Raw genomic sequence first — 13,364 nt, forward strand, 5'->3', positions numbered from 1 at the left:
TTTTTTTCAGATGCTTTCTAGGTTCCTCTGATTAAATCATTAAGACGTTTGAGGCTTTGTTATCTCTTGTAGTCATTAAATTGTTTTATGTTACATTGGTGAACCATGTACTGATTTTATTACCATAGATAACCCAGTTCAATATGAAGTGTTAATAATTAGTATTTTAGTCTCAGCTATAGTTATAAAGTAAGGATTCCACAGTTCTCCTAACAGTTCCTTGAAAATGAGGCTGATTTGGAACCTAGTCTTTATTGTCCTCCTAAGTTTTTCGTGCTGGGCGCTAGACTGGGAATCTGATAGAAATTTCATTTCAGCTGCTGGTCCTTTAACCGATGACTTGCTGCACAACCTGAGCAACCTGGGAAACCAGGGTTCTAACTTTGCAGTGGGGAGCAAAGACATTTATTTTTGTCGCCAGCCACTGCCTGCCCTTCTGCCAGAGTACCTTAGTAGTATTCATGGCAGTAAGATCACCCATTATAAAGTATTTCTGCCCTGGGCACAACTTCTTCCAGCAGGAAGCTCTGAGAACCCAGATACGAAAGCCGTGCAGTGCTACCGGCGGCTCCTTGAGACCATCAGGGCTGCACAGCTTCAGCCCCTGGTCGTCCTGCAGCACCAGGCCCTCCCCGCCAGCACCATCCAGAGAAGTGAAGTCTTTGCTGATCTCTTTGCTGACTATGCCACATTCGCCTTCCAGTCTTTTGGGGACCTAGTTGAGGTCTGGTTCACTTTTAGTGACTTGGAGGAGATGTTAATGGAACTTCCGTACCAGGAGCCAAGATCTGTACGTCTCCAGACCCTCATGGATGCCCACAGAAAAGCCTATGAGATTTACCATGAAAAATATGCTTCTCAAGGTAAGTACACATGACCCTGATGACTGACCCACCAGCAGCCTTTATCAACCACCTTTCCCATCCTCCTTAAAGCAAGGCACAAGGTTTCTTCCCACTCACCCTCAATAGTCCTGTCATATCTCTTCATTATTGCAAAATTAATATTGTACTGAAGATTTCCCAATGGAGATAGGTAGGGATGGCTTATATTGTGTAGTATCCAGCATTCCCTTTGAAAGATGTCTTTTAAGCACCCTTTGGCCAGTCTTGGGTCTGTACAGCCACAGATTAACTTTCTGTCTTCCTTCTCCAGTTCTGCCTCCTTGACTCTTTCAAGGTTTCAAGATTGCCTGTCCTACCTCAGCCTTTCCCTTTGCTTATGCAAAGCAACTTCCACATTCTAGCTGGAGCTTGCATTCCAGCAGAAAAGACAGACAATACATCGATAAAATAATGATGTACTAATAGGTAGTGAGAAGAGGGTAGTTGTGACTGTCCATATTCATGCTTCATGGCTAATCTGAGGTTCTGATTCAATGGTCTAGGCGGGACCAGAGCATTTGTGATTTTAATAAGTTCCCTAGGTGAATTTGAGGTACACCAGTTTTGAGAACCAATTTTGGTTCCCCCGCCCCCGCCATTTGGTGTCCCCAATAACTTAAATGTACAAGGCCAAACATTTTAAATTAAAAAAAAATTAATTACAGAAAAGGTGGCATTTTAACAAATAAAGCACATTCACTATGTTTTTAAAAAAAATGTTAATAAGTAAATTTCCATTTACTGCTGATTAGAAAATGTAATATGAGATGCAATTCTGATATTTTCCTAAGAATCTTTTATCGGGGTGTGAGTAACATATAATGAAATGCATATATCTTAATTTTATAGCTTCATTAATTTTGACAAAGACATACATCCATGTAACCTATAAGATATAAGACATTAGCCAACACCTCAGAAAATTCCCTTCCTGATCAACTGTATCCCTTCCTAATCCATCCCTATCCCCAGGAGCAACCACTGATCTGATTTCTATCTGCATAGATATGAATAGAACCATACAGTTACATACACTTTTGTGTCTGTCTTATAGCATTCATCATAATGTTAGTGAGGTTTATTCATTTCATTCCTCTATTAGTAATTTGCTCCTTTTTTCTTCTAAATATTATTCTACTATGGATTTATCAGTTGAAGAGCATTTGGGCTATTTCCAGTTTTGTTTTTTTATTATGAATAGAACCGCTATGAACATTCATTCTTGTACAGGTTTTTGTATGGACTTATATTTTCATTTTTCTTAGATAAATACCTGGGAGTGGAATTGCTGTGTCATGAAATAGAGATATATTTGACTTTTAAAGAAACTGCTAGTTTTTCAAAAACAGTTGTTTCATTTTATATTTGCACTAGCAGTATGTGAGTTTCAATGGCCCCCACATCCTCACCAACATTTGGCATTCTCATCTTTTCTATTTTAGCCATTCTGATGGTATCTCACCGTAATTCCATTACTTGTTTTAAAATATAATTTCTATCCCAAGTGCATATATGCTTAAACAATATAATGTTTACTTTTGCTTGGTTTGGTTTTGAGCACCATAAAAGAATATTAAACTTTTTGTAGTTCTCTAGGACTTCCTCTTTTTCCAAACAAATGTTTCCAAGGGTTATCCATGTTGTTGAATATAGCTATAGTATATTTTTTCTCAGTACTATATAATATTCCATGTGTGGCTAAGCCACATTTTACTGTTTTCCTGCTTATGGACATTTAAATTATTTTCAGGTTTTGCTATTGTGAACATAGCCGCTATGAAAATTCTTTTGTACATGTTTTTCTCTACATGTGGAAGAATTTCTTTTGTATATATACACAGGTGATTGTTAACTGTGGAGGTTATGAATGTTCAGCTTTGAGAGAGAATGCCAATTTTTTTCCACTGTGGGTGTACCACTTTACATTTTCATTAGCAATGTATAAGAATTCTTGTTGACCCCTTCAACACTTGTAATTGCCAGAATTATAAATTTTTGCCAATCTAATGTATTTAAAAGTATTTCTTTATGATCTTATTTACCTGATTACTATTCAAGTTGAGCATCCTTTTATGTGTTTATTAGCCATATTTGTTTTCTTTTCTGTAAAATTCCTGTTATATATCTTATTCATTTATGTATTGAGTTGTCTTTTTCTTATTGACTTGTTGGAATTCTTTATGTATTCTTTAATCTGTATTGGTTACATGTAACCACAATATTTTTCTAGTTGATGTCTTTTTACTCTTTCTTATGGAATCTTTGATGAACAGAAGTTCTTACTTTTACACGAACTTATCAATCTTTTCTTCAGTTGATTTTTTTCAATATATTTTAAATGGCACTTTTTACAATTACTTAAATTCATTTCTTCTTTCTTTAGAATTTCTAGTTTCCAAATGTTTTTATCCCTGATGAATCTCAAAGTTCTTAGGTAATTATGCATCTTTTCCACATTCATTCTTTGAGGAGTCATTTTCTGTCAGTCATTAAAAAGTCAGAGATAATCTGCAAAAGTGAAAGCCATTCTTAGTTTGTAACAGTTTTTTCCTTTTTAATCAACACTTTAAAAAAATTAATAGAGTTATTCTTTTAGAACACTTTCAGATTTACAGAAAAATTGAGCAGATAGTGCAGAGTTCCCATATATCCCCTTCCTGAACCCAGTTTACCCTAATATTAGCATCTTAGTATAGTATATTTGTTATAATTAATGGAGCAATATTGATACATACTTTATTCAGATTTTCTTAGTTTTTACTTACTGTCCTTTTTCTATTCCAGGATCTCATTACATTACTACAATTAGTTGTAATGTTGCTTCAGGCTCCTTTGGGCTGTGACACTTTCTCAGACTTTTCTTGTTTTTAATAATCTAATTAACAGTTTTGAGGAGTCCTGGCTAGGTATTTTGTAGGATGCCTCTTTTTATATCTCTTCTTGATGTATAATTCATATACCATGCAATCTACCCATTTAAACTTTTTAGTACATTTTAGTATGGTTTTTAGTATATTTACAGATATGTGCAACCATCACCATGGTCAATTTTAGAACATTTTTTTTTATTACTTCAAAAAGAAATTTTGTAACTTTTAGCTATCACCCTCCCAACCCCACATTTTCCTCCCCCATCCCAGCCCTAAGCAACCACTAGCTAACTATGTCTATAGATTTTCCTCTTCTGGACATTTCACATGAAAGAAATGATATAATATGTGGTCTTTTGTGACTATATCTATTGAGATTTGTCTGATGTTTTTCTCACAGATAGACTGGAATTTCAGGTTTGGGGGAGGAAGATCACAGAATAAAGTATCATTTTCATTACATCATATCAAGGTACATACTATCAACATGATTTATAACTGAGGTAGTGTTTTTCAGGTATCTCTACTGTAAAGTCTCCTTTTTCCTCCATTCCATACCATAGTCTTTGGAAGGAAGTCACTATACACAGCCCACACTTAAGGAATAGGAAGTTATGCTCCTTTTTACATTTTTTTAAAGTTCTTTTCTAAATTTAACCAAGAAGGCAAAAGACTTGCATACTGGAAGCTATTTTTTAAAAATTGCTTAAAGAAATGAAAGAAAACAAAAATAAATGGAAACACATTCCTTGTTCATGGACTGGAAGACGTAATATTGTTAAAATGTCGATATTACCCAAAGTGATCTATAGATGCAATGAAATTCCTATCAAAATTCCAATGATATTTTTTGCAAAAATAGAAAAATCAATTTTTAAATACATATAGAATATCAAGAGACCCCAAATAATCAAAATGATCTTGAAAAAGGACAGAGTTGGAGGACTCACATCTCCTGATTCCACAACTTGCTACAAAGCTACAGTAATCAAAACAGTGTGGTACTGAGATAAGGATGGACATATAGACAAATGAAATAGAATAGAGAGCCCAGAAATAAATCCTCACTTATATGGTCAAATGCTTTTGACAAGAGTGGCAAGATCATTCAATAAGGGAAAAGACAGTCTCTTTAAGAAATGGTGCTGGGAAAACTAAATATCTATATGCAAAAGAACGAAGTTGGATCCTTATACCATATACAAAAATTAACTCAAAATGGATCAAAAACCTAAACATAAGAGCTAAAACTATAAAACTCTTAGAAGAAAACATTGGGACAAAAACTTTATGACATTGGTTTGGTAATGACTTTTTAGCTATGATGCTAAAAGTACTGGCAACTAAAGATAAAATAAATTAGACTTTGTCAAAATTAATTTTTTTTTTGTATTTAAGGGTACTATCAACAGAGGGAAACAGCAACCCACAGAATAGGAGAAAATATTTGCAAATCATATATTTGATAAGAGATTAATATTCAGAATATATGAAAAACCTCCTAACTCTGCAACAACAAAACAACCTTATTTAAAAATGGGCAAAAGATTTGAATTAACATTTTTTTTCCAAAGAAAGTATTCTAATGGCCAATAAGTACATGTAAAGATGCTCAACAATCATTAGGGAATGCAAATCCAAACTACAATAAGATACCATTTCACACTCATTGTAGATGGCTACTATTATAGAAAAAATCACAAGTGGCGAGGATATAGAGAAATTATAATCCAGTATTACTAGCAGAGATGTAAAATGGTATAGCCACTATGGAAAACAGTATGGCAGTTCCTTAAGAAATTAAAAATAGAATTACCATATGGCCCAGCACTTATGTGTATACACCCAAAAGAACTGAAAGCGGGAACTTAAACAGATAGCCACACACCCATATTCATAGCAGCATTATTCACAATAGCCAAAATGTGGAAATAATCCAAATGCCCATGAATAGATAAATGGATACACAAAATGTAGAATATACAAATAATGGAATACTAGTCAGCCTGAAAAAGAAGTGAAATTCTGGCACATGCTACAACATAGATGAACCCTGAAGACATTAAAAGTAAAATGAGCCAGGCACAAAAGGATAAATATTGTATGATTCCAGCTATGTGAGGAACCTAGAATAATAAAATTCATAGAGAAAGTAAAATTGTGGTTATCAGAAGCTAGGAGGAGTGCGTAATTGGGAATTACTGTTCAATGGAGATAGAGTTTTAGTTTGGGACGATGGGAAAGTTTTGGAGATGGATGGTGGTGATGGTGGCACCCCAATGTGAATGCGCTTAATGTCACTGAACTCTACGCTTGAAATTTTTTAATGCTAAATTTTGTGTTACGTATATTTTATTGCAATTTTTAAAAGTTCTTTTCTAATCTGTCTGTGTTACTATAAACCTCAGTTGATGTATTCAGTGTGCTGACACTGGGGAGGATACAAAAAGAACAGAATTGAGGACGAGGAGGGGGTGAATATCCTCTCGAGGGAGGAGTAGAATCGCACACAACATCCTCCACTCGCACAAACACTGGGACACAACCGAGGGTAGCACTAGCAATCTTCACCTTACGCTTGGCAGTGCTGGTTTGAAGCATTGATATTGGCTGTTCATTATTGACTAGATTCCTCATATTGATGTATTTGGGGCAAAAGGGAAAGGGGCGATTTTGTGTGGAGAACCACAAAAGTTTTTGGAGGAACAACTTCCCTCTGTCGTGGAAAGAGAAATGAACTGATCCTTTTGTGAGGTCTAGTAAAGTGTCCAAAGGACAGGAATTTACACTGTGCTATGCAATGATTGTCAATACTGGCTTTAAACAATTCTCAAGACACAATGAATACTGATTTTGAGTTCTGTAGACAGGGATAGCCATCTTCAACCTTATCTAGCAAATAATTACGACATCAATTATCCTAAACCAGAGTAATTATCTGCCCCCTTTCAGTCCCATAGAAAACATGAACTGCGAGCTTAGAGTGAGAATCTAATTTTCAGTAATCTGCATTTTATATTATTTTAAAAAGTATAATTTATGCTTATACTGGGAATAGGTTGGAAACCATATTGGGGAAGTTTGATTATTGTGTATGATACGAGAATTTCTGGAACTTCGGGTACATTTGTTCACACTAAATTCTAAAAACAGCTCGCAAAGTCAAATAGAAATGATTTGTAGGTTAACTGTACTTAGGGATTAACTGTACCCTTGTTCCATTTTATTGGTCTAGATATGACAATAAATTGTACATTTTAAAATGTTATGCACAAGCCGAGAACATATGTTCCATGTGCTGACGTGACAATAGACCGAAGCATGGAAATCGATGGAAGTGAAGTGGATCTGCTGGCACAATCGTTAAGTAACTGGAAAGCAGGGTTATCTTATCAGAATGAGGACTTAATGTGTCTGAGTGATATTTCCTGCTCGGAGGATTTCGACGTTCCATTATGCTTATCAAAATAAGCACTTTGTAGTTGGCAGTGGTTGGTACTGGTGGTTTCTTTGGCTGGGGAAATCTTTTTCCTGTATAGAATGAAAGAAAGAAGTCAAGGCATATGGACTTATAGTATAAGTCTCAAACTGTGGACCTGCTTAATTTTTGTTTAGTGTTTCCAAATTACAAGACCTGTGATGTATCCAGTCCTAAGCTTGATGTTTGGAGGGACTAAAAAAATATTTAAGTTTTGCTTCTCAAGGAGCTATAATCCAGTGAGAGATAAAGACTTATGCGCATCGAAGAGACAGCAATACAAGCAACTGAGGGATCCCAAGCTCACAGCAGCATTTCTAACTGTGGAAGGCCACCGCTGGGAAGCACCAGAGGAGCCTGTGGAAATGCACTGGTTCCTGGGCCCACCCCAGTCTCCTGACAAGCAGGCGGATGATTCTGATGTGCACAAATTTGAGCACCACTGTTAGGTGATCAAATGTGAAAGCAACTGGGTATAAGCTGCATATGTTTATATTTCTTTGTCTTCTTCTCAATGCACAGTAGGGGCTCGAATAATGACCCAGGACAGGTAAGAGCAGCTTCCTGAGAGCACCCTGCCTTTAAAGGAAGTTGAGAAAGCAGTTCTCTTATCTCCTTTTACATTATAGCGGGGAAAGTGGGGGCCGGATAACTACTTTTATTTTTTTAAAAGACAAGTCATTTCAGAGTCCTAATTTATACAAAACATTCTCTAAAGGGACTTTTCTTTAAGGCACTTCATCTTCTAAAATCTTTCAGCCAAGGTAAAGTCACGGAAGTCATTTCTTCAGAAATCCTTTTTGTAAATCAGTGAACATGGAACAGAAAGGTCGATAGGAAATAAGTCTTCAGGCGGTTTCTGTCGTCGCAGCCCCCCGCCTCTCTCACCTGTAGCTTCTTCCTCTGATTGATTCTAGGAGGAAAGCTCTCTGTGGTCCTGCGAGCTGAAGCGGTCTCAGAGCTCCTGCTAGAGCCGTCCACATCTTCGTTTGCCAAGGTAATGACAGCCCAAAGGAATGGCATCTGTAACATCTGAAGAAGGTTGCGATTTTAATTTTAAAAGACAAAAGAAGTTTTTGTCTGTTGACTTGACATTTTTAGAATGCCTCTTCTGAGTGGCCTACATTCTCTAGATTCATGATTACTTTAGAACAAAATCTCACTTGTTGTAGGCCCAGCTCTTGCTTGGTCAAGTGTCAGCTTTTGCCTACACAAAGAAGTCAAATGCCTCTGCTTGCTCTGATTTTTTATTTTAAGAGTGCAAAATAGCTTTTTAGAAGAGCGATCAGTCTACAGCAAAACAGATACTAAGGTAGAGGTTTTTTTTTTTTTTTTTTTTTTTAAATAATGTGTTCTCTGGAGTACCCAATCAATTTCTATCTCCTCTAAATATAACTTTTTAACTATGATTTTAAATAGTAAAATTAAAACACCTGAGAATTAGACCACTTTGGCCCTTGTAACGTTGGCTGCTGGGCGGTGTGGAAAACCATTAGTAAAAACAGCTGATTTCTGTAGTTCTATGACATTGATAGAGTGCTATACAGAAGCCATGCTACCGGATGACAGACGCTGGTATCTATGATGTGATGGAGGCACCATATATCAGCATCCAGTCTTCAGATTTTCCAGCATGGGAAGTTAAAAGCCAGAGGTGATAGGGTTTTAAATAACCTGCTCCATGGCTGACCGTCTGGCCAGAACACCATCTAAATTAGTTTACAAGGGGCGATAAGTGCTATCAGTTGTAAACTAATGAGACCAAAGTGCTGATCAGAAAAGTGTTTGTCAAGAAACAGCCTTTGACCTGATCTCTCTGCCCCAACCCATGCCACGTAGTGCTTCTGAATCATCTTCCAAAAGCACAGTCTGCTCCGTCTCCTTCTGGGAAGCTACACGCCCCTGAACTGGTGCAAACTCCTCAGAGCCTGCCAGAGGGCTGCTCACTTGAGCTCTCTGCTTTCCCTCCTCACCTCTTAGATTTCCCAGCATGTCTGCTATGCTTTCTTCTTGCTCCCCTTCATTCCCTACTCAATATCCTTCTATCCCCCTAGCCTTCCTCAAAATTCTCTTCCGGCAAAATTCTACCCATTTTTAACATCCATGTGAATGTGCTTTGCATCAGGTGACCTTGCTTAACAATACTCCTCGCTTAACCTGATGTGGTCTCTCTCTCCCCACTTGAAACCCTTCGCCATTTGTTTACACCAGCGGTTCCCACGCTCTGGCGTGTATCAGAATCACCTGGAGGGTTAGTGAAGCCCTCAGAGCCAAAGTTTAATGTGCGAGGACAGTCCTGGGCCTTCATAGGCTTCCTCAGTTTCCAGGCAAGTCTAACACCCACCACGGTTTGAGAGCCCCTGGTGTGGACTTTTCTTACAGCACTTCTTTCTGCCTTTTCTCATGTAATCGGTGCATTCACCAACTCTCTATTAAGTTTGTCAGCTTCTTATTCAGCTTTAAACGTGAATCCCTACTCACGGGGATTTGCAAGAGTAGAAATTCGATGACTATGTGTTGTGTGGAATTGACAAAAGCAATGCTGAGAGGGTGGGTGGCGGAAGGTGTGAGTGGTACTCGCCAAAGTGGAGTGAGCACGCAGACTGTTTAGTAAAAGATTGACGATATCTTGATTAGGAAGCCATGGGGAGCTAGTGGTGAGTCAGTTATCCAAGGCATGCATGAGCATGGTTGTTACGAGATGCCATTATCCACAGTCTTCTTCCTGAAGGAATAGGTAACCTGTGATGGAGAGAAGACAGGCAAGGACGAGGATAGAAATGGCTTGCTGAGAAGGGCAGGGAGGGAATCACAGAGGTATGTTTATCTGTTTAGACTCTGAATTTCAAGTTCTTAGAGGATATGCGGGCCAGAGAGGCATGAGGAGCATGTCCTTAACTGGAGCTTGGATAGGGATGTCAAAGACCAGGGCCATGTGTTCTGTGTTCTTGGATAATAGTATGGGCCAGGCTAGGGCCAGCTGGGGTGGACTTTAAACTGTGGCCTGAAAATAGCCAGTAGCTATAGCCTACCATGAAAACAACCCAATACACCAGTAGAGTCTGCAGAGATCACTGAGGGGCCTATGGGTGGCTGAGGGCTTCACCGCCTCTGTCCTGGACAAGTGAGAGGGCTGTGAGGAGGTTGCTGCCCATGGCAGCTCTGGCTTCTGCTTCCTTTAGTGCTCACCTGTCTGGTGGGAACCCACCACATCTGGCATACAGTACGTCATTCATTCACTCATTTATCTACTCATACGCATTTATTGAGCACTTACTGTGTGTCAAGCACTTTGCTGCGTATATAGATGATGCATTCCCAACACACAGGGCCCCCCCCACACACACATTCTTAGTCCGTCCCCAGCTTCACCTCTGCCTATTTTTCCCTTGGAAAATCGCACTTTGGAGTGTTCAGTTTAGACATTGGGAGAGAAACAAAAAAGAACACTTCTGAGCAGAGTCTTGAAATTGCTTATGTCTTAGTGACCCTATTTCCTTATTTCTAGGACACAGTTGATTTCCTCTCTCTTGATTTGTCTTATGAATGCCAAAGCGAGGCAAGTTTGCTGCAGAAGCTGAGTAAATTGCAGGTAAGTGGAGCCATTTCCCATACTGATGATGAGTGGCAGTTTCCTGAGAGCATGTTAGACATTTAATGGTTTGGCTGAATGTGTAAACTGGACTGTCGCCAACAGTCAGCAGACCTGAAGACCTGCGTCTGAGGATGTTTCCATTGATAGCATCTCTAGGGAAAATCTAGAGGTTAGGCAGTCTTCCCTGGAGAGGATAACGAGGGTTGGCTTGTTAAGGTCAGTATTCACATGGACCTTCTCTCTTGTGTAGAAATCTACTGCGAATCAGAATTCCAGTGTTCATTCTGAGATTAAAAAGGACATTTCATGGACAGTCGCACAACAGTGTGAATATACTTAATGCCACTGAACTGTATACTTAAAAATGGTTAAGATGGTAAATTTTATGTTATCTGCATTTTACCACAATTTTTAAAAAAGGTATTTCACACCCAGGTCTGCTGAATAAGAAACCAGCTATTGGGACCTTCCTGTAACCTTGGGCTCCTTCTTCCTGTAGCCAATGTTATTTTTTTCCAAGTCTAATGATTCTGACTTATTAGAGAAAGTATGTTAGGCACCTCCCACCCAACTAGTAGCTTTCTCTCCTCTGCTTCGTTACTGCTGTGTAACTTCCTTGCCAAATTCCCTGGAGTCCTATCCATTTCCCATTTCCTGACAGAGTATAACTGATCGTATAACAACTGGGTAGTGGTTTTTCTCCAGACCTCCCGAGTCCTAGCAGTATTCCTCTACTCCCCCCTGAAAAGCTGCCTTCTCGCGGGCTTCTCTACAGATGCCACCAGAACTCACCCAGACCTTACTATTGCCTCTGCAGGTTGGAGCACAAAGCCACTCTCCTCTACTTTCAGCTTTGTGCCTCCTAGTTTTAATCCTACCATCTCTACCATGGATTGTCAGAGGGATTATCAGGCTCATTGAGCTCATTGACGTCAAACACTCAGTGCTGCATCTAGGTGGAACCTCCATTTTATCTAAAGCAGAAGGCTTGAAATGGACAAATTAGCATCAGCTCCACCCCTGTGTCTATGTGTTTCAGCTGACCTATGCAGATGCGGCTGCTTTTGTTATCTACAAATAGTAAGATGATCTCATCAAAGGCAGCAAATGCATTCACAAGACATTTGAGTAATAGCTGCTAGGATTTTAGTGCCTGCTCTCCCCCGAGCGCTATGTGAGGCACTTTGTCCTCGCACTGTCTCTACCTCTCCCAGGACACCCAAGACCGAAGTAACTTAAGACACTAAGTAGTGAGTGTTTGAGCTGAGACTGGAGCCAGGCTTTTCTCATGATACCACACTGCCTCTCTCAAACAAAAACACATCCAAGGTGTTGGGTACATTCTAATGAGGGTGGCATTTTCAAAAATCACACGTGATTTTAGTTGTTTGTTAACACCATCTCACCTGAACCCAGACTGGCTTGTGGTCCAGAGCCTGCTCTCTGGGGCTTGCTGCCAGATTTCTGGGCCTTCAACAGCACTGTGGTGTCTTCAAGCCCTGCTGATGCCTGGATGACTAGATCTGTCTTTTCTCTTCCTCAAGGAATTCAACCAGAGCTGTTGCTTAGCTAATGGGCTAAGACACCACTGACATTTAAAAACTGTCTGGGTTTTAAAATGCAGCACACCTCAGAGTGGCGCTCAGCAGAGCACTGGCTCCATTTCTGTTTGAGGATGTGGTTTTCAGTTTCCCTTTTTTACATCAAAACATTCTCAAGAAGACCTGCTCCCACCAATGACTGGATAAAGCTGTGAATCTGCAGTCCATAGCCATCCAGCCAAATAGTAAAACCTTCCCCGGACAAACTTAGCAGCCTGCAATGCTTCTTGATTCCTTTTATTTCCTTAGGAATTAAATTCCCAATATTGCATTTGACAGCTCAGATGCAACTCCAAAGACTCAGGATGACCACTCTGATCGCACAGTGGTGAGGAGAGAACTGAGCTGAAGAGGAGACTCTCCCTTTCTAGGATCATCTGTTATATGCTTGGTAGCATTTCCCACAGTTACCACACCCAGGACAGGAGGAGCAGCTGAGTTCCCCCAAGGAGAAGGGCTGACGTGTGTCCACAGGAATCTGAATCGCACTGCCCACAGCTTTCTTCAAACTACCCTTCCTCCTCATCCCCACTGTCCCCACACTGTCTTCCTGAAGGGGCTTCTTTCCACTGGCTGCAAGGGAAAAGGGTGAAGTCAGGACAGGGAGGAGCAGGTGCCCTCTCCCATTTTTGGTTCCCTCCACTCTTCTCAGAGCCCCTGCTTGCCTCTCTAGTTCCACAGGGACCCTCAGCTGCCACTGTCACAGGTGTCTTAGGGCTGGAGGACATCCTAAGGCCCAGCACGTCAATGAAGAACCAAGGAACTTTCACAGGTTCTGCAGGAGGCTCATGGGAGGGTTCCACATTCACTTATGAGAAAAGGCTCTCCCGCCCAGGGAGTTCCCCACCCAGCGGGTCTCCTGTAGCTCTCCAGTCCTGTGATAGCACAGGCCACCCCTCTGCGTGCTGGTCTTTCAGAAAAGAGAAGGCGCTCAGC

General features: G+C 39.9%; 1 protein-coding gene across 1 annotated transcript in view; it reads left to right on the top strand.

Moving 5' to 3' along the window:
* The first annotated feature begins 226 nt into the window (after positions 1–226).
* LCT (lactase) overlaps positions 227–13,364 on the top strand; it is a 40,968-nt gene continuing 27,830 nt past the window's right edge. The window contains exons 1-3 of the mRNA XM_016145411.2: positions 227–863; positions 8,150–8,229; positions 10,741–10,824. Coding sequence (XP_016000897.2) covers positions 227–863; positions 8,150–8,229; positions 10,741–10,824 — 801 coding nt within the window. The remainder of the gene's footprint in view (positions 864–8,149; positions 8,230–10,740; positions 10,825–13,364) is intronic.

Source organism: Rousettus aegyptiacus, unplaced genomic scaffold (genome assembly GCF_014176215.1).
Source record: "Rousettus aegyptiacus isolate mRouAeg1 unplaced genomic scaffold, mRouAeg1.p scaffold_m13_p_2, whole genome shotgun sequence".
Classification (NCBI taxonomy): Eukaryota; Metazoa; Chordata; class Mammalia; order Chiroptera; family Pteropodidae; genus Rousettus; species Rousettus aegyptiacus.